Source organism: Xiphias gladius, chromosome 8, assembly GCF_016859285.1.
Source record: "Xiphias gladius isolate SHS-SW01 ecotype Sanya breed wild chromosome 8, ASM1685928v1, whole genome shotgun sequence".
In the NCBI taxonomy this organism is placed as follows: Eukaryota; Metazoa; Chordata; class Actinopteri; order Istiophoriformes; family Xiphiidae; genus Xiphias; species Xiphias gladius.
The window spans coordinates 30,872,520-30,896,335 of record NC_053407.1 but is presented as its reverse complement, the minus strand read 5'-3'; the positions used below and the strand labels follow the sequence as shown (position 1 = coordinate 30,896,335).

At 47.0% G+C, this 23,816-nt stretch overlaps 3 protein-coding genes across 7 annotated transcripts in view; 2 read left to right on the top strand and 1 right to left on the bottom strand.

The window, feature by feature from the left end:
- ambra1b (autophagy/beclin-1 regulator 1b) overlaps window positions 1-3,229 on the top strand; it is a 30,531-nt gene extending 27,302 nt beyond the window's left edge. For both annotated transcript variants that reach the window (XM_040132698.1, XM_040132699.1), the window contains exon 19: window positions 872-3,229. In XM_040132698.1, coding sequence (XP_039988632.1) covers window positions 872-1,416 — 545 coding nt within the window. In that variant the 3' untranslated portion in view covers window positions 1,417-3,229. The remainder of the gene's footprint in view (window positions 1-871) is intronic.
- A 1,457-nt stretch (window positions 3,230-4,686) lies between these two features.
- chrm4b (cholinergic receptor, muscarinic 4b) lies at window positions 4,687-17,896 on the top strand. 3 transcript variants are annotated; one of them, XM_040133210.1, is made up of 3 exons: window positions 4,687-9,329; window positions 11,086-12,458; window positions 17,790-17,896. In XM_040133210.1, the coding sequence occupies exon 2, from the start codon at window positions 11,091-11,093 to the stop codon at window positions 12,417-12,419; it is 1,329 nt and encodes a 442-aa protein (XP_039989144.1). In that variant the 5' UTR covers window positions 4,687-9,329; window positions 11,086-11,090; the 3' UTR covers window positions 12,420-12,458; window positions 17,790-17,896. The 3 variants fall into 3 exon arrangements, with proteins under 3 accessions (XP_039989144.1, XP_039989143.1, XP_039989145.1); XM_040133209.1 differs by having other exon boundaries at window positions 4,687-9,471; XM_040133211.1 differs by lacking the exon at window positions 4,687-9,329 and having other exon boundaries at window positions 10,876-12,458.
- On the bottom strand, window positions 14,058-19,609 carry mdkb (midkine b). Of its 2 annotated transcripts, none has more exons than XM_040133212.1 (4): window positions 19,513-19,609; window positions 17,773-17,946; window positions 16,447-16,605; window positions 14,058-14,688 (listed from the first exon to the last, which is right to left on the bottom strand). In XM_040133212.1, the coding sequence occupies exons 1-4, from the start codon at window positions 19,607-19,609 to the stop codon at window positions 14,669-14,671; spliced, it is 450 nt and encodes a 149-aa protein (XP_039989146.1). In that variant the 3' UTR covers window positions 14,058-14,668. The 2 variants fall into 2 exon arrangements, with proteins under 2 accessions (XP_039989146.1, XP_039989147.1); XM_040133213.1 differs by lacking the exon at window positions 19,513-19,609 and adding an exon at window positions 18,474-18,646.
- Between the last annotated feature and the right edge of the window lie 4,207 nt (window positions 19,610-23,816).

Here is a 23,816-nt window from a genome sequence, read left to right as displayed (position 1 = left end):
CAATAAAACTGTTCTCATCTACATGTTTTTCTGTTTCTGTTGTCAGACAATTGGACAAGTATGAAATAGTGACTGAATCACGGCCCATTAAGACACATGTTAACCAGCAGTCACTTCCAAGACATTTCCAAGCTGCTGCTCTGCTGCTAAAATCCTGATTTTTATAACCACAGTGTCGTCTGTGAGAAAACATTTGCTAAAGGTTCTGAAAAGTCAGTAAATCTAGCAAAGAAGGTGCTAAACTGGCAACACTGCCTGTAAACAACCCCTGGTGACGCAATAGAAACAGTTTGCCACAATTCATGTTGAAAGAGCCACAACCAGTGGGGAAACTCAAAAACTCACCAGGCAAACCAGTGGCGTAACATTACTCAGTCACGTGTTATTTTGGCCAACCAATGGTGCCAGTCATGTTTATAGGCTGGCTCCACTGTTGGGGTTCATCCAAAAAGTCATTAGTCAACTTATTTTCATCCTGTCTTGAAAATACTGCAGAAGAGGTGTCAGGGATTATTGTCATTTAGACAGTATAACGAAGTACTTCACACCGCAGACCTTCAAGTCCTTTCAAATTCAGGAATTAAAATTTATAATTGTAAACTATCTCTGTACATGCATCGTAACAGAGGTCTGGACCGGGGAAATTTCCGTCCTACCCCAGAGGAAAAGCTAAATACAAGAAAATTGGTGACTGTGACAAATCTCCATAAGTCGTTCAGACGTGCCATTTAATAACAGGTCTGTTCATACAAGTGGTTCTTGCGTGATGCCCATTGAGAAACTGAAGGATAAAATGTGGGTAACATGTCTTTTGAATACTGTGAGTAAGTGTTAAATCTTGATGAAACCTCTATTGCTGTCGTTGGTCCAGGAGACTCTCCGGAGTTCGGTTCAGGTGAAGACGCTCTGGCACGAATCCGCCGGCTGATCGCGGAGGGTGGTATGACGGCTGTAGTCCAGCGGGAGCAGAGTACCACCATGGCCTCCATGGGTGGCTTCGGAAACAACATCATCGTCAGCCACCGCATCCACCGCGGCTCCCAGACGGGCACCGGGGCCTCCAGGCCCGCAGCTGACCCCTCCATGACGGCTCCTTCCTCCTCCTCAGGTCCTATCCTCATCACTCAGCCGCAGACCCAGTCGTACCCCCCTCCCCAGGCCTCCAACCCATCTGAACAGCTCGCTCCCATGTGGGGCCCCCAGCCCTCGGGCCTCTCTCTGGCCGTGGACATGGACGACGTGTTTGACGGAGAACGAGCGGACGAGGACTCCCTGCCGGGTCCCTCCTCTTCCTCCCTGCTGCTGTCTTCTCCCTCTTCTTCCTCCTCCTCCTCCTCCTCCTCTCACAGCCCCCTCCCCCGCGGGGGCGGGGGCGGCGGCCCAAACAGTTACCCCGGTGACCCGTACAGCAGGTAGTTCTCCTGTGGCCAAGAGAAGCAGAGCGTTGGCCGATGGGATTCGTAAAGGGTGCTCCTCAAAGCCTTATCTCACAAAGAAATAGGTGCTGCTTTGACTCTGTACAGGGTCTCCCGCCTGGAAAACAAGGGACACAAGATCCCCACCTCACCCCTCCTCACCCGAAACCTCGAGTGGCATTGGCGTGCACTTCCTCTGCACTTACAGAAACTGGACTGAAGCTGAACCGCGATCATTCCTCGTCAGAAAGGGCATCTACTTGAACGGAGGCCAGTTACCGCTGAGCCCCTCTCCGCTCGTTTCTCTTTAAGTATCAGCGTGATGGAAGACAAGGTTCCTGTGTATCAAAGTGCCATGTCTGGGGGGCGGGGTGGGGCGGGCTGGGCGTGGTATCTCTTTCTCACACACATTTACTCCAACGTGCTGCATTCGGTGCCATGTGATGTTGAAATTTGATGTGAAATAGTGCGTGATTGAAGTGTTCAAAAGTGAATTCAGCACTACTTTATTTTGAAGCCTGTTTTTGTACCGTGTGTAATTATGATGTTTGAAAAGAAGAAATCGTGTTGGAGGCTGCGTGTGCCTGAGGCTGGACTCTGTATATCGTGGCCTGCAGTTCATGGAGGATGTTACTGTGTCCCGCCATGTAGAGAATCAATCATCGATGACTGAATGGACAACTGAGACTGAATGAACTGAATCTACTGCATGTCTTTTCAATAATGCTGCAGTTCATGAAACAAATACATTGATTTTTTTTTTTTTTTTTTTTGGCTGAAGAGGAGAAGAACTATTTCCTGTTTGGGGTCGGGGGGGGGGGGTTATCATGACCTGCTCCAAACCCCCCAAAATCCCTCACCCCTCTTAAATACCCACACAACCCAGTTGCACTATGGTGTGTTTGGTGCCAAGAGAGGCCCGAGAGTGTGTGTGTGAGTGAGTGTGTGTGTGTGTGTGTGTCTGTGAGTGTGTGAGAGAGACTGTCTGGAGCTGGCAGTAAAAGTTTTGTTTTTTCAAGCTGAAAATACAGAACAGGACGTCTTCAATCTCCAAAACCACATTCGAAGCAACCACGTTTTTTTAGCAGAAATTTAGTTGCAACCTTAAACTACTGTTCATCTAAACTTAGTTTTTTCCTTTTTTCAATGCTACTGTTCCAGGCAGCCGTTGGTTCCCATTCAGTTCTTTTGAACTATTGCCTGCCAGGGGCTACAGATGAAAATCATCCTTTCTGGCTGAGTATGTTCAGAAATGTTACCTAATATGCACTGTCCCTTTCAACTAAGGTCATAAAAGCTAAAAAAAAAAAAAATATATATATATATAGCATGAGAATTAATTCCCAGGCTTTAGATAATCCATCACAGTGAGCATCATGTCTGTTTTAATTAATGTCGACATTATCGTTACCATAACAATAAATACAGTACCGTGAATGATAATGTAAGTTTGACAGAAATTAATGCTGAAGCTTAAGTTTCAAGACTTAAAGGAGGGATTTTCATATGATACAGAAATAAGTGTAAACCAATGGCTGCCTGGACCTGTAGGAAGAATAGGTTCAAGGATCAGTCTGGTGATATTTTACATTTTCTTCTTATCAATAAATCCCATGTTCAGACTCAAACCAACAGTGTGTTGGTCCGTCTCTCAACACCGTCCCTCCTCTGTCTCTGGCCCTCAGCTCCGAGCCGATTGGTTCCTACTGAGGACGTAAAGCTTTAAAAACACCTCAAATATAAAGTTTCACTTTTAAGAAATTCTCAGTCATTTTCCTCAAACAGCTGCTCACTGTTGTTTTTAATCAGACAAACAGGAGGAAACAGTGACTTTGTCGGGGACTATTTTCAGTGGTGGATGAATCCACGTGTGTGTGTGTGTGTGTGTGTGTGTGTGAGTGTGAGTGTGTGAGAGAGACTGTCTGGAGCTGGCAGTAAAAGTTTTGTTTTTTCAAGCTGAAAATACAGAACAGGACGTCTTCAATCTCCAAAACCACATTCGACGTTTTTTTTAGCAGAAATTTAGTTGCAACCTTAAACTGCTGTTCATCTAAACTTAGTTTTTTCCTTTTTTCAATGCTACTGTTCCAGGCAGCCGTTGGTTCCCATTCAGTTCTTTTGAACTATTGCCTGCCAGGGGCTACAGATGAAAATCATCCTTTCTGGCTGAGTATGTTCAGAAATGTTACCTAATATGCACTGTCCCTTTCAACTAAGGTCATAAAAGCTAAAAAAAAATATATATATATAGCATGAGAATTAATTCCCAGGCTTTAGATAATCCATCACAGTGAGCATCATGTCTGTTTTAATTAATGTCGACATTATCGTTACCATAACAATAAATACAGTACCGTGAATGATAATGTAAGTTTGACAGAAATTAATGCTGAAGCTTAAGTTTCAAGACTGAAAGGAGGGATTTTCATATGATACAGAAATAAGTGTAAACCAATGGCTGCCTGGACCTGTAGGAAGAATAGGTTCAAGGATCAGTCTGGTGATATTTTACATTTTCTTCTTATCAATAAATCCCATGTTCAGACTCAAACCAACAGTGTGTTGGTCCGTCTCTCAACACCGTCCCTCCTCTGTCTCTGGCCCTCAGCTCCGAGCCCATTGGTTCCTACTGAGGACGTAAAGCTTTAAAAACACCTCAAATATAAAGTTTCACTTTTAAGAAATTCTCAGTCATTTTCCTCAAACAGCTGCTCACTGTCGTTTTTAATCAGACAAACAGGAGGAAACAGTGACTTTGTCGGGGACTATTTTCAGTGGTGGATGAATCCACGTGTGTGTGTGTGTGTGTGTGTGTGTGTGAGTGTGAGTGTGAGTGACCGAGTCAAGATAAACTACAGTGTGTTTTCGTGGTGATGTAGGACCACGTGACCCAGAGCAACAGTGTGACTCACCCATGTGTTTCAGTAGTTTCTGTACAACAGTGGAGCTCTGAGGCTCAGAGGAACCAGATGCATCACGACAGGAGACAGTCGGTGCTGGTTTGAGTCTAAACGTGAGATTTGATGACAAGAAGAAAACTAGAGAATATCACCAGACTTATACTTTGAAAATAGTATAATAAAAGTATAATAGTTAAATCTACATTTGAAAATGGTCAAAAATGTTAAATATACATGAGTTGGAGCTAAAAGTTGCACACACACATACACTTATATGGTAGTTTAAAACTGTCCATGTTAATGCAGCAGATGAGCATTTGAGTTTGTTGTAAGGAAAAAAATTGCCAGGTCTAAACAGAGGTGTGTGTGCGTGAGTGTTTGTGTGTGTTTTTAGTGGGGAAAGGCAGGAGACACGAAGCATCTCTCTGCTCGTTTATGTCACCAGCTGTGGGATGTTATCTGATGGCTTTTTTTCCACCACGGGACCTTAACCACCTGTAACCCGGAGCTTCACAGAACCTGGAGGAACCGCGAGGCACTGGTTTCAGGTTCTGCCACCGTGTTTAACACACACAAATGTTTGGGATATATGTCACTGGAAAGGTGACAACGTATTGCGACTCCAGCACAAACGTCATTATTTTTAGCCGTTATCGTTAAATGACCCGGGTCCCCCTCACAGTAGGAGGTCTGCTGAATGGAGCCAAAAGAGACCATGAGACTGGCTCCAGGTCAGCTCCCCAGACAGGCCGAGTCCCGCTCCCTCTCCACTACATACCATCCAAAAAAAAAAAAAAAAACCATCCTGCTGCTCAGTTCTGTCCTGGACTAATGTGCAGTCACATCGCATCCACATTTACATTTTCATCCTGCGCATGTTTGCTCGAGGGATTCGGGTTTCCTGTTTGGCTGCGACCTTGAGCTTTGACCGACGTCAGTCAGTAGAGACGCTCGTGTCCTGTGTTCGGAAATGGAAACTGAACTATTTCGGTGTTTCACATTACTAGAGTACGGACCGTAAAATGTTTCACTCCCAAACACTGTTTATAATTTCTGATGAATATTTATTTATAGAGAGGCAGAGTCGTGGCGTCACGTCCTGTCTAGTTTCTATAACTCAGCATTTCTTTCATCTGTCGTACTGAAAGTTTCTGTTGTCTCAGACACATCAGCTCCACTACAGCAGCTGCTATGAGAAAGTGAAACTGAAACCGTGATTACTTTGTGAGCACAGAAAAAAAAACTACAGGTGCGTTCTGTTCATTTCCGTAAAACTCTCGTTTTCCTACTTCCTAGCTTTAATCTCTGCTGCGAAGCCCTCAGACATCTAGGGCTTATGGGAAACGGAGTCTGTTAAAGGCCACTAAAAACATAGAGGAAACACAACAACATTAGACCTTTTCCAGTTTGACCTGAGCGCTCTGACCCGCAGTGGCGATGTGACATCAGGTCTGTTCTCAGGACAGAACCAGAGACGGCGGCTTCACCTTCAGCTCCAGGTTGTTAAGCTCCTGTGGTGGAAAAGGCCTGCGATTGGTATCACAGTAGCCCCCCGTCGGACCCCACCCGCCTTCCCTCTCCCTTCAAACTCCTACGAAAGAAAACTTGAATTTTTTGATCAAGCGCTACTTTTCCTTCTCTCGCCTGTATGAGACTGTACAGCCGCCAACGCTCTGTGCTGTTTTTTAGTTTATTTTTTATTGTTATTCCACATGTGCTTAGCCATCCACACACAAAGCTGCATAGAGGTTCATGTACTGATAGTGTTTAAGTTGTGTACGTGTGTTTCAGGGTAAAGGGTTGGGCTGGGGCGGGGCGGTCACGGACCTATGAAAATGAAGATAACGAGGAGGGAGAGCCCTGATCTGAGCTGTGCAGAGAGACTGTGTGATTCGAGACAGAGCTGTTTACTTTTTATTTTTTATTTAACCTTTATATCCTGCAGGTTAGTCCAGGTGAGATCAAGGGTCTGGTCTGCGAGGGCGACCTTTGGAGGACGGGAGCGAGACACAAACGCAGCAGGTGACAACCAACTGATCTGAATGCCCCTCCTGGCTTTACTTGATTAATGAACATTTTAAAAACAAGTTGTTTGGGTGATCTCGTGTCTGTTTTGTGTGTGTGTTTGTTGGGGTTATCGTGTGGGGGGGGGGGCAGTTTCGTCCCCCCTCTTCTGTGAACGATGAAGAGAGCGTCACTGTTTTAAACAATGCAACTGGTAAACAAGAAAGGTACAGCAGTGTCACCAAATCCCTGCTCTATCAGACTGTGGAGTTTGTACAGCTCTAATCCGATTCTTTGCTTTGACTTTTAGACGTGATGTAATTAAAGAGCTTGGAGAGTTTTTCTGTGACCAGATGGAGTTGTTGAAGATTATTTAGTAAAGCTTCCTCGATGGATGATAAAGATCATATGTAAAAATCAGCTGGTTCCATTTTGGTTTTAAGCTGGCAGAATATTCATGTGTTGTGCTCCAAAACTATTGAATCTCTTCTCAGATCTTTCATCTCCTGTTAATCTCAGCTTTTATTAGCAAACAGTGATGTAAAAACCCACTCAGGTAGTCATTTAGATTAAAAGCTAATAAATAATTTATCGGGCAAATCCTGAGTTTTAGTTCTTTGATTGTTCATCTCTGAGTCGTTGAACTCTTTAAGTTATGTTAAACTTTTGTTAAAGATCTAAACCTAAATAGATTTGAGGAGTTCAGGAGGATTTGAATGCATTAAGCCAGTGGTAGGCAATCAGTGGCCCATGGACCAAATCTGACCCTCCAACAAAAAGATTTCACCCCCTGTTGAAAGTTCTACTGTAAATAACAATGCAAGTAAGAGACTTGTGTGAATCCCAATAAACGAAACCCCGTACAACCGATATAATCAGAGATTTGCACCTCGAGGCGACAATAACAATTTCATTTTGATTCAACTGAATGGAGCAGGCCGCTGCTCAAGTGTGGGTAACCCATCAGTTAGATTTCAGTCCCACAGTTAGAGAGGCTGCTGATAGCGCTGGCACGGTGATGGGAAAACCGACATGGGCCCTAAAACGAGTCAAACGTAAAACAATGGCAGCCTTATGCGGTAGAGGGCTGCATCTGCACCGGGCCTGTGAATCGAAGGTCGCCCCCCCCGTGAACAACCCTAGAAAACCACGCGGCCCATCGTTGAACCTAACTGCCACTGTGTGACTCTACAGTGAACGAGCGCAGACCGGAACATAAGTTATCTTCTCCTGCCATTTGATTGTTGAGTTAGTCAACTCTGGTGGACTATGTTGCATAGACCAAATGTAAAAACCCCAACAACTTCACCTCGGGACCAAAGACCGGCTCCCGTTGACCTCCATGTGTCCGTGATCACGTGCTCCTTTAAAAAAGCATTTGGTCTTGACCTTCTAGAAAGTCCCACAAGAGACTGTGTCTGAAACCTCATCCACTCCCACTAATTCAACAGACCCAGTAGTTCACCCAGTGGTGAGCAGATCAGTGAGGTTTCCCTTGATTGACGGCTGTAGACTGGGACAAGAGTTCCTTTTCGTGTCTTTAAAATGGGACGCACTGGACTGTGGGACTGTGAGCAGAGAGTATTGTACCCGTCATGGACACTAGTGTGTTTTCCACTACGGGAAGTCTTCAGAACGTAGAGCAGATGTTCAAACATCACACTGAATTCAGACAGGAAATATAGCGCTGTAAATATTAAATAGGCAGTCCAAGTAAAAACAGAAGGGTTCAAATCTGAGCGGCAGAGGTGGAGAGATTCTGAAGTCCTACATGTCCCATAATGCGCCTGGATGCACATTCTGTTGGAGGGAAGGTAATGATGGGATAGGTTCCCCGTCGGTCTCACTCCAGGCTCCAGCTGCATCAACAAACACCAGACGCAAATGTCGGCCTCATTTCTTCGTACAAGTAGTACGACCCAGCAGGCGACGAGTGCGATAACAGCACTGTTAGTGGTTCTACACAGGAGCAGGGTTGGAACAAAGAGCAGTGACGCTGAGCGAACGCAGAGGGTTGAGAATACCGGGCAGATGTCGAGGCGGATACCTCGGAGCTTTCCCGGTCGCGATTACAACCCGCAGGAGTGCGAAAGGCCCAAATTCATTATCCCGTCATGAGCCTCTGTCACCGTGCTCACGCTCTGGCAGCAGCCCTCCTCGTCTGCTGCGCGGATTCTTTCACCTGCAGTTTTAAGACGAGAATATAGAGGACCAGAATTTCCCGAACCAGGGGTCGCCCCACCCGCTCTGTCCGATTGGCTGCACAGCCTCCAGATCTCACGGGTCAAAGTTGAATCCGACTACGTTGCGCGAAGCCGCCGAGGGGGCGCGCCCGGCAGTGATGTCACAGCGTACTGGAGTACACCCGTATGTCACTGCAGCCAGGTGAGAAGTGACACCGCTGGAGGTCAGCGAAGACGGGATTTACAGGGGGGGTGAGTTACTCTTTAAGCGGACAGTTTCACTGACGCCTGCCGAGTAGACGGAGATTCCTCCTCTGGTCTCTAAACACCGTTCATCCTGTTTTCACGCTGTGCTGATGGTGATCGAATGAGACGACTTCACGCCACCCGTACCACTGTACGCTCCGTCCTCGGTTACAGTGTTAAATGTCCTCACAACAACCACTTGATGACACACCCCAGGATCTGATCCAGATGTTTCTGATCAGCATCAGTTTGTCTGAGCTGAGCTGTTTGGAGTGAATGTGTGGAACTGACAGTAAAAGCTTCCGAGCGACCGATGAAATCGACCGGTTCGGACTCTTCGTTGGCAGCGATGGTGAAAGGAAAATGAAATCTAGATGTGCTCTCTAACGGAAGCACGGCTCGGTCTATTCTCAGACCAATGAGCCATTACGTCCCACGTGAAGGAGAGACGGACCTGAGGACAGTTATAGCGGCAGATGACGTCAGGCAGCTGATGGGGAGACTCCTCCGCTGCCTATAAACATCAGCGGCTGCTTCCTGAGGAGCTGATGTGAACGCGGCAGCTCCGACATCAGCGGCAGGTACAGAGACCTCCCTGCCCTTCGCTCCACTTCGGCAGGAAACTCCTTTCTTTTTGAAATACCATAGTTGATATTTACCATCAGCGCTGACGTGTCTTCTGAATGGGGCTTGAGGCCAGCGGTGCTTCACTACAATTTTGAGGTACTCCAGTATTTCTGTTGTCTGCTACTCTATACTACTCCAGTACATTATAAGAAGGAAACAGGACGTTTATCTAATAAATTTCATTTATTGATCGTGACCCAGCAGAATAAAAAGTCGTTAAAATCAGCTTCACCAGCTGCAACACTGAGTTGATGAACACGTGAAAGCATCGATACTTCCTTTGCTACTTGAAGTATATTTTGATGCTGATACTGTTGGACTTGAGTAACATTTTGACTGCAGGACTTTTACTTGTATCAGAGTATTTCTACACAGGTGTTATTACGTAAACTGAAGTAAACATCAGAGAAGAGCTGCAGCAATGAATCCATTGATGGATTGACAGAAAATTAATCAGCTATTTTGACAATTGATGCCATTGTTTTGAGTCATTTTTTTAAAGAAGTGATGCCAGCTTCTCCTTCGTCTTTTGTTTTTTTTAATCATGAGCACCGGTTGAGGGCCTCCCGGGCTCTTAAAAAGAACTGAATTCAGTTTCCCTGAAAAAGGAAAAGGTCAAGAAGACATTCGAAGTTGTTAGGAGGTGTTCAGTCTTGTCCTGGAGGCTGTAAGGTTGGCGTGAAATGTTCGTGTCTGCGTCTGTCAGGAGACGTTCTCCACCTCCACACTAACACTGGTCTGGTTGTGACAGTCACAGAATCAGTTCAGACCCTTCAACCATCAAATATTTGCCATTTTCTCCTGAAAAGTGACCGAAATGAGTAACTGGTTATCAACATGGTTGCTGATCAATGTTGTGCTGATCAACTAATTGATTAATCGACCGATCAGCCGCAACATTTAAAGCAGTAACTGGTTTTGATGTCGTGGCTGATGAGTGAATAGTTCAGGTCCAGTTCTGAGGTAAATACATAGATAAATGTTGTACTTTTTACTCCATTACATGGGGAGAGTTACTTTGTAGGTTCAGACTGTTCATCACATTCAGTCGACCGCAAAGTGGTAGAAGCTGCCGGCGCTCAATGTTCATCCACCCAGAAACACGGGAGGCTCCTGGATAATTTACTCCCACAGTAGATTTATGTTCTGAGCACCAGCTTGAGTGATTTGGGCTTGGGTCCGGCTAATGGCTCCAATACTACACCTCCCACGAGCCTCAGCTCGTGATGCTGCGGGGAAGAAGCCGGTCAGAGGTGTGAATCAGAGCGGTGGCACACGCAGAATGCACGGTCGTATCAACATAACAAGTCGCCATAGCTGATCTAGAATCAGAAGGCGAGCTGATTGCATTAGGTTTCTACGAAGCGGAAGCTCCAGCTCAACATTGGCGACGCACGTGACAGAGTGTCTGTCTGTCTGTCAGTGAAATGCACCCTGGGAGTCGTAGTTGGCTCCCTCGGTTTTTGTGTCCACGGGCTTGTTGTAGCTTTGACTTTTTAGCCCCAGAGAAAAGCCTCAAATCTTCACATCGGAGAAGCTGGAATCGGCAAATATTCATCAGTTTTCCTATAAAATAACGAAAGGATTCTTCAGTAGCTGCAGATTAACATTCTGTTGCTTCACTAATGGATTAATCAACCAGTCACTGCAGCTTTGAGTATTTGTTTACTACGTAGAGATCGGTGTGAGTATGTGTGTTTTATTTCGTAGGAGACATGGGACCAGCACCTGAACCAGACTTCAACACCTCTGCTTGGCTCCGCCCCTGCGTTAACGCCTCTTGTCAGCCTCCAATCAGAGCAGCCTGTCCGTACAGCACCGCTCAGCTGATCCTCATCGTCATGGTAACCACCTCCCTCAGCAGCATCACTGTGCTGGGCAACTCGTTGGTGATCCTGTCCATCAAAGTGAACCGCCACCTGCGGACCATCAACAACTACTTCCTGTTGAGCCTGGCGGTGGCCGACCTGATCATCGGCCTGCTCTCCATGAACCTGTACGCACTCTACCTGCTGTGGGGCCGCTGGCCCCTGGGGGCCGCACTCTGTGACATGTGGCTCGTTCTGGACTACGTGGTGAGCAGCGCCTCCGTCCTGAACCTGCTGATCATCAGTTTGGATCGGTACTTCTGCATGATGCGGCCGCTCAGCTACCCGGCGCGGAGGACGGGCAGGATGGCCGGTCTGATGATCGGAGCCGCATGGCTACTGTCCTTCGTCCTCTGGGCCCCCGCCATCCTGTGCTGGCAGAGCGTCGGGGGCAAACGAGTGGTCGCCGATGGAGAGTGTTACACCCAGCTGCTGGCCAGCCCTGCCGTCACCGTGGGGACGACGCTCCCTTCCTTTTACCTCCCGGCGTTTGTCATGATCATCCTGTACGGCCGCCTTTCCGCCGCCAGCCGTAGCCGCCTGAGCGCGCTCCGGTCAGAGCGAGGCACGCTCAGGACGTTCAGTCCGTCCATTAAAGACTTCCTCTTGAAACCTCGGAGCTGGGTGACCAGTGACCCCGGCTCAGACCTGTCTCTGAACCAATCGGCGTCCAGCACTCCGAAGACCAGAAGGAGCCGGAGAGCGTCGGGATGTCCCGGAGACACGTCAGAGCTGGCAGGCGTCTGTCTGTCTCCTCAGCAGTGTCTCGCTCGGCCTGCCGCCCGCCACGCAGGAAATGAAGGCTACAACAAGATCGAAACCGACTCCTCGTCCAACACCGACCTCCACGGTATGGCCTCGGCGGCGTTCTCCTCCTGTCCCAGCTTCAAGTCTGAGGAGAGGAGGAAGCGTCGAGTGATGGCGAGGGAGAGGAGGGTCACCAAGACCATCCTGGCCATCCTGCTGGCCTTCATCCTCACCTGGACGCCCTACAACCTCCTGGCCGTCATCGCTGCCTTCTGCCACGTCTGTATCCCGGACGGCCTGTGGACCACAGGATACTGGCTCTGTTACATCAACAGCGCCATCAACCCCGGCTGCTACGCTCTGTGCAACGTGACCTTCAGGAAAACCTTCCGCAGCCTCCTGCGCTGCTGCAGCAGGAAGCCGCAGTGACACCGACGCGGTCAAACGTGGTTCTTTCCCTTTCAAATGGTGAGTAGCAGCTCAGTCCGCCAGGTACGGGACGACGCAGTTTGGTCCGTGGGTGTGATGATTCGTTTCAAACAGGGTGGGAATTCATCGATTCGGCTGCAGATCACCACAGAGTGAAGTGGTGCCACTGGAAATCCTTATTTTCAAAGTTTTTCCCTAAAAATCTCCTCAACTTAAACACACAGCACCTTCCTGGATCATTTTCCAGCACTACTGGTTTATGTTCTGACCTCCAGTGTGAATTATTTACACTCGGTTTCTGTAGAAGTCCCAGTCTCACTGTCAGTTTGGTAGACAGCTGTAAATACTACAATACCCATGAGCCTCAGCTGACGTTGATGTGAGGCTCTGTGATAGGCCGTTTGTTGGTGAAATGCACTTTGGGAGTCGTAGTTGACACCTCTCCTTCAACTTTTTATGTCCACAGGCTTCTTGAAGCTTTGACTTTTTATAAAGCAGCAGATATTTTCTAAGGCAGCTGTTGATCAGTTGTTCTGAGGATCGAAGCTCAAACTGAGACTAAACTGTCACAGACCCTGAACATGAGAAGCATGAAGCAGACTTTACCTGCAGGAGCCAGTGGCACCGGGAATTACTGCTCACACTTCACAACTCTATTGCTTTCACAAACCTCTAAAGAGACAAGTTAGTTCTAGCTGCACGGGCAGGGTGACAATCAATGGACTGCCCTCTAATACAGCCAGTCAGTAAATCCTACATTAAAAATCCCCAGACCTTTTTATGTAGCACCTAGCCTGACATGCTAACCCTCAGCATGGTAACATCCAGTAGCATCAGGGGCTCTTTGTGGTTGCTTTGTGTCTTTGTAGCTGTTTTGCATCTCTGTGTAGCTGTTTTGCGTCTCTGTGTAGCTGTTTTGCTGTTTTGCGTCTCTTCGTGGTTGCTTTGTGTCTTTGTAGCTGTTTTGCATCTCTGTGTAGCTGTTTTGCGTCTCTTTGTGGTTGCTTTGTGTCTTTGTAGCTGTTTTGCATCTCTGTGTAGCTGTTTTGCGTCTCTTTGTGGTTGCTTTGTGTCTTTGTAGCTGTTTTGCATCTCTGTGTAGCTGTTTTGCGTCTCTGTGTAGCTGTTTTGCGTCTCTGTGTGGTGGTTTTGCGTCTCTTTGTGGTGGTTTTGCGTCTGGTGGTGATTAATTGACTTTCTAACAGGAACTTTTAACAGTGACTTTATACAACTACCAGTTATCTTCTTACTCTGGCCACCCATGTTGCCCCTACCTATCAGATTCTAGGGGGGGCCTGTGCCACCCCCAGCCTCACCTCTGTGTAGTGTATATGTAAAATTGGCGGCTGCACGGTGGGACTTTAACCTCTAGCTTCCGGGGGCCAAATTCGGGCCCTGTGACAAGCAGCACACGGACGCGCGTCCTACCAGATTGTCTTTGAGCAGAGCATTGAAGCTCTGACGTCTCGGTCACGGTGCTGAAGAAGCCCGACACAAACAGTTCGGTCAGAATTTCAAGCATGAGATGCACATTCAGAAATACAGCGTTTGGTTTTGATCATTATCAGCAAGGAATAGTCTTCACGCATATTTCTGTGTTGAAGGATTTTCGTCTTTTAGCAGGTTTATTATCACTCATTGTTTGTGTTACGTGCGCACCAATGACCAGACCAAACTCTTCACCAAAACAATGTACAGTATTTAATTTGTTCATTTATACACGTCTCATCTTGCAACGTCAATAATCTATAGTTCAAAAAATAGATTTTATAGAAGATTTTGTCATTACGGACTCATCCAAGCCTTTCTAATTTTTACATATTTTAAAGGTGATGGTTCTAAACTCGTTCTGAAACCAAAACTCTCCATAGTCCAGTGAAAGACGTCCCGGACCGTCGAGTTTAGTTTTCAGAGCGGATCAGAACGTCACTTGGACGTTAATTCCATTTAGCTACAGTAAAAGCTTTTAGGACTATCTGTTAAAACCCACTATTACCTATGAGGACAGAATTATCATTATTATCTAGAGGGAGAATACTGGAAAAAGCTTTCCACATGAAATCCAAATCAACACGAGAACATCAAATCAGAAATCGGTAAATAGAGAATACAGGTCGAGGGAGCCCAAAGGGAAAGGTGGTTGGTGCGTGTTGGAGGAGTCCTTCGGTTTTCGTTTGACGAGGGAGGGAAGACGGTTGCTCAGCTGGAGGAGTAGAAATCCTTCCGTCTTCTGCTTCTCGTTTCATCCTTTAGTTTGACTTCTTCTCCCCTGTGGAGGAAAGCAATATTAAGGGTTAATTCCCACCGTTGCCTCTACGTTGGGCTGTGCCAGTTGATCTGTTGTCTATTGGTCGATGTATCGTTATCAGATTTTGCGAACCCTGAAAAATCGAAATGGGCATCGGCCCCTAAAAAATCCCGCGTCGGTCGAGCTTCGCTGCGTTTTGCGTTATGATACAGACAAAACATCGGTGCGTTTCGCTGGTAGTCGTCAAATTCTCCACAGGGTTCCCGTGGGTCAAAAACGGCAGTTATTAGTAATTATTATGATTATCAGGTTACGCTGAGCTTGGGATCTCAGGGAGGCTCTGAAGAGACTCCTGCCTGCAGTCGGCCACGAGGCCGAACCCACCGCTGCACCTTTGAGTCTGAGGAAACCTCAGCGCTCCCTCCCACGTTTTATCGCAAAGTCAGCAAACTCCATTACGGTCGGTCAGTTTGAGCTGTTCGGGTTTCTGAAACGGTCGGTTTTAGAAGCGCGATCGGCGCGATGCGTGGCCGCGAGGGTCCTGGCGGCCGCGTGGACCCCTGCGGCCCCATCGCTGACAGTTTTAACCTTTCATAAGCAGCGATTGAGTTCGGATGGGAGTTTGTTGGGGATCACATTTCAACGTGTTCCATCATCTTTTCACATGTAGAAATTACATTTGGACGAGTCAAAGTCTGATTTACAGATATCTTTGATCTGATCAGTGATATCATTTATGAAATCTGTAATGGACGAATAATTCTACATACCCACACTGAACAGCTCCACCGGTGAAAGTTGAGTTGTTGATATCATTAATTAGAATTGCTGCTAATCAAATTTACATTATGCATAAGTCAACTTGGATTTATAAGATCAAAATTAGAGATTTCTGTGACTGAGTTTGAATCAAGGTCAAAGGTAAAAGTTGACCAGTTCTAGTCAATGATATCCACAGATTTATTGCCACTAGTCAAAATGTCATTATGAAAACGTTGGCTTGGAATTCTGACACGTCAAAAAGCCACTGTTGACATCTACAGCTGCCACTGATGGAAAGTCCATGGTTTGTAAGCTGGTCACTGTTGTGTCTGTACTGTGATCCGCATCCTCGGTCCAGTTCCGGTTCAACTGCTGCACACCCTCTGTTCTTCTGGGTTTTTTGTTTTTTACTGTCTCATGTTGTCAGCGCGGACGTCTGCACTGGGTCCACGTCAACTCAGGCAGATGGTGAAATGCTCATCACATGGACCCATGCAGACGCTTGTTCACGCAGAAACCATGAACTGGCCTTGTGTCTATAGTAAGAAGGGAGTCTGGATATAGAGGCTTGAGTTTTCTTGAATTAGGTTGAAATAGTGTTTCTAGTTCTGTGCAGAAACTGGCCTGGATTTTTTTTTTTCCCCCAACTTTAATTTCTTTATGGAAAAATCGCGCAGAACCTCGAGCAAATGCTGCTGAATCGGCCTTGATTCCCGGAGGGACTGAACGATCTTCAGCCGTCTGACCAGAAAACCGCTCGTCTAAAAAGCACCGTTGGGCTGCACAACAAAATCAGGGGTCAAACCTTTATAAATAAAAAACTGCCATTGGATTATTATTTGAAATGAGTTCAATTCTAAATAATCAAATGGAAGTTTCATTTTAAAGTCGCCTTCGAAGTGTCTTACAGAGTTTTAACAAAAGATCTGTGGGCTTTAACCCGTCCGAGCAGATTGGATCTCATCTGTGCACAGGTACCGTTTTCTCTGGTGTTTGTGTTGCAGCCTCGGGTCTCACCTCTGGTTTTCTTGACTTTGGGGGAGCAGGGTTTGGACACCTTGACGGTAGGTTGGCACTCGGCGTTGAACAGCGCTCTCTTCAGCGTTCCTGACCGACTCTTGGTGTTGGTGGCGGCGTCGCAGGATCCCCACAGCCCGAACTTGTACTTGCAGTCACCTGAGAGAAATCGACAATGTTTCAAACCGTCAATGCTCTGAAATGTCAGAGGCGTCCGTCGCGCGCTGATGTGGCGACAGTTGATTATCAGTCGCTTAGCATTAAATTCCTGCTCAGCAGACGAGTTCTTCCCATTTTAGATCACATGGGCGAACTTCCTCCTGACAAGCGTCGCTTCGCAAAACCGAAGCAGGAACCCCGATGCTTGTCAGAGGGACTCTGTCAGTAAATGACTCCTGAAATTAAAGTCTAAGCGGGCCATCAAACGGATCAGCGCCCAGCTCCTCATTTTACAGCTCGAAAGGTTAAAACTCTAAGATGATAAATCCAGTATCAAAGGACCGGCTCCTGTAATGGCCTCTAGGAACCGGCTCCTAACAGCCAACAGGAAACCCTCCATCTTTCTCTGAAAACAAACTACCTTCACTTCCAAATATTTGTATGGACGTTGAGTTACCGCCGCTGATGGTGTTTGCTGCTTCTCTGCTCCGCCAAAGCTCAGGTTACCTCACCTCAGTTCCAACCTGAATTTCCTTGAAACGCAACTTGAAGTGAATTCAGTTCCAAACCCTTAAAGACAAACTGACCAAAAGTCTCACTATGAAACACAGACTGTAAAGTGATGTGTGAGCCTGATTTAATCATTCGTGCTCAGTCCTTGGTGACTTCTCGGCTTCACGCCAGCAGTCGAGACCCGTGCGCTGCCTTCGCTCTCACTGCGGATCTCTTGGGTTTAATCTGGTTTTATTGGGATCTTTGACTGACTTCAGGTTTAGGCTGTTGAACACACATTTTAGAGGGTAACTGACTGTTCCGCCCTAAAAACTGCGTTCAAAGCGGAAGCATCGCAGCAAGATGTTTCGATGCTTCGCTTCAACACACTGACAAAAAAAAAAAAAAAAAAGACCCCAGTCGAGGCGTCTCGCTCGCACCGGAGAGGAGCCAGTCGGGCGCCGGATTTAGAATCGGAGCCTGACAAGTGTTTAAAACTCATCGGTTTTCTAACAGGACCACTTGTATTGTTGTGCTTCGGCCAGCAGATGTCGCCATTAGTAAGTGAATCAAATGCTTTGAAACGATGAACCACTTTCAGCCCCGTGTCTTCAGAGATTCAGCCAGAGAGGGCCCCCCCACGTCCCCCCCGTCCCCCCCGTCCCTGCGTCTTACTGATCTCCTTCTTCCAGTTGCAGGGGATCTTGCAGTGGATCTTGTCGGTGCGGTCTTTACAGGTGGCCTCTCTCAGTCCGTCTCCGCAGTCTCCGTGCTCCGGCACACACTTCCCGTACCGGGTCTCTGCAGCGGAGCACTCTGAGGCGGGCCTGGACTTATCATGTCTGACACCTGGGGGAACAGAGAGTCACAGCTTCAGACGGAGGAAAACCAGAGTCCTCACACTCCTATTTTGAAACATCCCTGTTCCAGGACATAAAAATACTCTGCTGTGAGGAATTATTTGTGTCTGATACGTGTTTTCCTACAACGAATCTCAGTTCCCTCATTAAAAATGATGAAAAGTTCATCTCGTCCTTCTCTGTGATTCTGTAAATAACCTGGATTTCTGAAGGTAAACAGCTGGACGCCAGATGTGTTGGGGACCTGGAGGCTTCCTGTTTACACTGAGTCAGTTTCATACTGCACTGTAATTGGCTCCAATCTAGCTCTGCTGTCATAAATGCTGCAGGTACATCCCGGTGTTAAACTGAGATTTGAGGTGAGAATCGGCAGGTGAAGGTGAAAACAAAGAGCAGTTGTCGTTTCCATTCAGGCAAACTGTCCCTTTAAAGGGTTTTAAGACAAATAGCAGACGCAGAACCTTCAGTTAACGTCTCTCAAGCAAAGGTGAGTGTGTGTTGTAATAAAAGCCGAACCTAGGATTGGCATTCGAAGACGGAAGATGACAGGAGCGAGCGCTGCCGTTTGGTTTTCAGTGAACCGTGACTCATTTTATCTCCCCAGGAAAAGAACTCGTCTTTCTTCCTGCGTCGAGTGGATTCAGGGACATTCAAACAGAAGCAGATGATCCCAGAACAATTCAGCACATAACTGCTGCAATGTGCTGAACGTTCACTTTTACTTTCCTTTTTAGCAGAAATCAAGTAAATGTCACAGGACGTTTTATACTGTTCTCATCCGGATGCAGTTTTATGATCTGCTTTTACTTTTCAGATCGTCATTTTCTACATAGAACAGTAGGTAGATTTGTCAGAATTTAGCTTGACGACGTTCACATGCTGATCACAGCCTGACGTGAATCAAGGAAAGAACATCTGGGGCCATGAGGCCCGATGGATACTTTTAATTTGAAACTTCAAGTACATTTTGCTGATCATACTTGGGCGCCTTTATTTTGACTACAGGCCTTTTACGGGAAACTCTTGTGGCAGCATTGTTTCTTTTATTTCAGTGAGAGGGGGTGAATTCTTCTTCCACCACCGTCAGAGTAAAAACCTCATCGGGACCAACCTTGGTTTAGTTTCGTGACGGGAGTTTTATGGCTTTATAGTCGTGGTGGTAGAACAAGCAGTGCACTTCCTACTGGAGTATTTTCATTTCATGCTACTTTATACTTCTGCTCCTCGACATTTATTCAACTGTCACTTTGCAGAAAAAGTGTTTTTTAAAACCAGATTAAATCTCAGGTGTGGTTCACACCTTCGTGTTCCCCTCGGGATGAACTGCAGTGACTCCGCTCATCCTCTGACTTTCCCTCTAGCGCCACCATCAGGTCACATTTTGACTTGTCCGGTGTTTAGGTTTATGAGCAGAACTGATGACTTTCCCATCAGCCTCAGCCGTTGTCACCGCGCACTAATAAGTGTCAGGCTGCTAACGGGTTAAACTAAGGTGGTGAAGATTGTACCTGCGAAACCTCAGCGTGTGAGCGTGGGCGTCATTTGAAGATCTCACCTTTGTGATTTTTGGCTCTTTTGTTGGCCTCGGCGGTGAGCGTCAGGACCAGGAGCAGCAGCAGCAGCAGCGGCGTCACCGAGAACAAACTTCGCATTCTGCAGGGACAAAGACAAGGACGTCTTCAACGGGACCGTGGAGATGATCAGAAAACCTCCACGATGAAAACGCAAGCCGTGCGAACGCAGTGAACGCGCTGCAGTCACAGAGCAACGCTCAACCGGGGGCATCGGAGTGGAGCCTGCCACTCCGATTTTATCTGCAATTTGTATCTGTTCTATTACCATCGGGGGACTTCTACGTATCTGTGCCCGGGGGCCACGTGATGCCTCATCATCCGTCTTTGACAGGGACCAGATTTCCTGTTCTCAGAACAAAAAGGTGTTTTTCAGATCTGTAGAAATTTGCCTGAATTTAAATCACGGTCAGATTTTTTTTTTTTTTTTTTTGGTGCTAATCTGATTTCACGTCTTCCATTGGCCGACATGATCCCGATGTTTAACTGTAGCGTGATCTGGCCCCGGCTGATTCAACCGGGGCCAGATGGTCCAAATTTAGTCCAAATGAAATCTGCTCCCTTTTCAGCTCAACCCCCAAATCTCTCGATGCTTAAGCCAAATAATCTGACTATTGTAGTCACAGCAGCATCGGATTATAAAAGTAGGCTAATGTATTCGGAGGTTGTTCCCATTGCCACCTCACACATTTAGTTGTTATTTCGATGCTTTTCTCCTTTTCCTGCTCACGACTGCAGCGTTCCTTCAGCGTTTGATGAGCGTCACGCGGCGACGGCACCATCAGCTCAGAGGAGAAAAATGTAGTTCAGACTCTTGGCTCTGCTTTGACAAAGAGAGAGTCAATTACCCATAAAGCTCCTCTCTGCCTCTCCCCCGCTCTGCTGTTATTGTGCTGAGAAATGACAGACTCCTCTTTCAGGCCTCCATTAAAGCAATGGTCCTCTTTCACATGTCAGCTGGCGGCGCAAATCCTGTTCTTCTCGCTCCTCCTGCGGCCTTTTATGAGCAAAGAAGCGGCTCTCAGCAGGCCTCCAGTCTGTCCTCCATCAATGAAGAGGAGGAGGCGGCGGGGGAGGAGGGGGGAGGTGTGTGTGTGTGTGTGTGTGTGTGTTGGGGGGGTCGAGGAGGCCAAGCAGCATCTGAAAGAGCCCTTTAGATTTCCCCTCAAAAGAATACTGATTCATTGGGCCAAAACAAAGCCTCTTCTAGCCTGATTCATTTCTCTAAAGCCTAACACAGATTCCATGCCACGTCTTAGGAGCTGTGCCCCCCACCACCCCCGGCCCGGACCGCCCTGAATAGAAACTTATTTGCATAAGAAAACAATGAAATCTCAGCATGAAGAAAAGGAGTGGGATGCTCCCTTTGGTTCAAAACGAGGAACAACATTTAGAGGAACTTCCTCTTGAATCTCAGGGTTCACTCTCACATCCGGAGCCAAACATGAGACAAAGTTTAAAGGCTGCGCAGGGTTTCCTCCTGCGGAGCAGCTCTTCACGGCCCAGTCGTGAAGGAAGGCGTGTAGGCAGACGACGGAAAACCTTCCTGTTGCTGAAGGTGCGGTCAGATGGCTGCGAGGAGGAAATGAAGGCGCAGCGGCGTCCGCTTCTTCAGCCCCGACGCTCGACGGCAGAAGCCAGTAAAGCAAACCCAGACCTAGATTCTCGCCTCCAGCCCGTTATAACGAAACTGGAGGTTTGCAACAAGCGCCGACAACAATATGAAGGTTATGTAGACTGTGCCAGAAGCCGCCATCACACCCATGATTTCTCTTGATGGAAAACACAGGTTTGATTAAAACACGGAATATTAAGAACATGACGTGTGATTACTACTATTACTAACTGGTGTTAGAAGCACTTCTCTCCAACTTTCAGCTTCAATAAACTTTCCATCTTTCAAAATGATCAGTTTACAAGACATCCTTCCACAATAAGGGCTGAGAGTTATTTTCCCCTTCAAAATAAACCTCTTCCCTTCTCCTGCGCCTTTTCTTTGGAAAATGCATGGTCACATAAAAAAAACAAGATTTCAAATATGAGCTTATCTGAAAGACCCTTCGTACAGCTGCAACAGTAGCTTCATTACTAATTCATCTGCTGGTTGGTTTCTTGATTAATCAACTAATCGTTTCTGTCTATAAAATGTCAGAAAATACTAAAAATGTGAAGCCGAAAGTGAAATAACCAAACCCCAAAGGTATCACTTCACTGCAACAAGACGAAGAACGGCAGCAAATCTTCACACTGAAGAAGCTGAAATCAATTTTTTGACTCAAACGATTGATCGATTGTTAAATAATGAGCAGACTATTTATCTGTTTATCGACTAAATGGTTGATCGGCTAATCGCTGCAGCTTTAATCGTACAGGTTGGGTTTTTTGAGGCTTTGCAAATGAAAAGAAAAAGCACACGGTGTTGGTCAAATGTGTGTGTGTGTGTGTAAAGGTGATAAAACCAGAAAAACTTACTTGCCGGTCCCAGAGGAGCAGCCAGTCAAACTGTGGAGTCGTCGCCTTCTGTCGCTGCCTGGATTCAGCTGCTGCTCCTCAACACCCCCTCCCCACTGTCTCTCTCTCTCTCTCTCTCTCTCTCTCTCACACACACACACACACACACACACACACACACACACACACACACACACACACACACACACACACTGCTGAAAACCAGCCTCACGGTGACATCACAAGCTGTAATCCAAACCCTGATGAACAAAACAAGTTCAGCTTGTCGGCATCGAGTGACGTGTGCGCGCGTGTTTCAGATCTCACATACTTGTGTCATGTAAAGAGGAGCGTGAGCTTCGCCACCGAACCGGTTTGGGTTTGTCTGTGTTGTCTCTAGGTGTGTGTCTGAACACACTCCGTGGTCTAATATTTACTCAAACAGCGGCCGCTGCTGTGAGCGCTGTGCGTGGCGTCGAGGTCGATGTTCAGCCGTGCGATGGGGAACGCCTGGTTTCACTGAGTCACTCCGCGCCTCCCTCTGGGTCAGAGTTCATCCAGACGGTCCCGGCAAACCCTGCCTGAGATCTCAGCAGTGAACTGACGGTTCGGACTCGCGCCTCGACATCAGTTCACCACGTTGTGATACGGCCCGCGATTTACGGTGTCATTTCATTTCAGGAATCAGGTATCGATAAATAACTGGCTGGTTCCTGCTGGTACCTGAATGTAGGTCACGGTTATCGTCACGTCTCCGGCTTCGCTGTGTCAACCGGACTAAAGACCGGTCCAGAAACGGGTTGATGCTTTTGAAAACAGATGGATTTATTTTGTCTTCCAGAAATGTCAGAATCGTTCCTATTATATTACTGGTTCATTGATGCCTGAGTGTCTTCGTCGGACTGACGTCGCAGCTGGTAAAGGTGGATTCGATTTAAGGACTTTTACACCGCCGGGTAGTTTAATCGATAATAATACGTCGTCATTTATTTGCTGATTACATTTCGTTTCAATAATCTGAACCTGCGAAGTAACTGCAGCTGTCAGGTGAATGTAGAGCAGGCAAAAGTTGAATCCTTCCCTCCAAAACGACGTGGAGCCAAAGTATTTAAGTAACATAAACTAGAAATACCAGTAAATATACTCAGTTACTTTCCACCGCTGCTTAACATAGGTACTGGACTTCACCGTTGCATTTGTATTGTATTTACTCGGTGGGAACCACCGGGACGTCTAGTTTGTGTGGTTCTACCGGGTTCTACCGAGCACCGCTCTGTGTTCTCTCCGTTCTCCAGTCGGCAGAATAAGAGCAGAAAGTCCCTCAGCGCTCTGAAGGCTCAGTCATGCACGGAGGCCATCGTTGCAGGAGGCCAGTTCAGAGAGGGAAACCTTCAGGTCCCCTCTCCTCTCAGGACCTGTCCCTGCTGCTGCTGCTGCTGCTGCATGACGCTGAAAACTCCTCTGATGAATCCTGGATGTGTCAGGAAACTGTCAGTTCCCTGGCAGTTTCCCAGAAAGGAGCTCAGAAGTAGCTGGAACTCCTGGGAGGTTTCCTGTGAACGTCATCTGGTCATAAAATAATTACACGCTGTTCAGTCTCTATGCGCTAAATTACAAAGTACAAGTCCAATTCATTTGTAACGTGGCCAGGACGGCCTTTTACAACTGAACGTGAATAAATCAGCACTTTCTACTAAAAAAATGGAGAATTAACTTCCAGATTGTGGATGAATATTTGCTGCTCGTAACCTCCACCAACTCTGCATCTTCTACTTTCTGTTCAGGGACTCTGTCGTATCAGATTTTGGGCCTTTGGGGATCTGGTAAGGTCTGGTAA

What these genes read in the sequence shown, in the direction of transcription:
- chrm4b (XM_040133210.1), top strand. Translation starts at nt 11,091, where the DNA reads ATGGGACCAGCACCTGAACCAGACTTCAACACCTCTGCTTGGCTCCGC.
- mdkb (XM_040133212.1), bottom strand. Translation starts at nt 19,609, where the DNA reads ATGCGAAGTTTGTTCTCGGTGACGCCGCTGCTGCTGCTGCTGCTCCTG. An exon ending in AAGAGCCAAAAATCACAAAG is followed by an intron (nt 17,947 to 19,512) that starts GTGAGATCTTCA and finishes CTGTTCCCCCAG; the next exon opens with GTGTCAGACATGATAAGTCC. An exon ending in CAACTGGAAGAAGGAGATCA is followed by an intron (nt 16,606 to 17,772) that starts GTAAGACGCAGG and finishes GATTTCTCTCAG; the next exon opens with GTGACTGCAAGTACAAGTTC.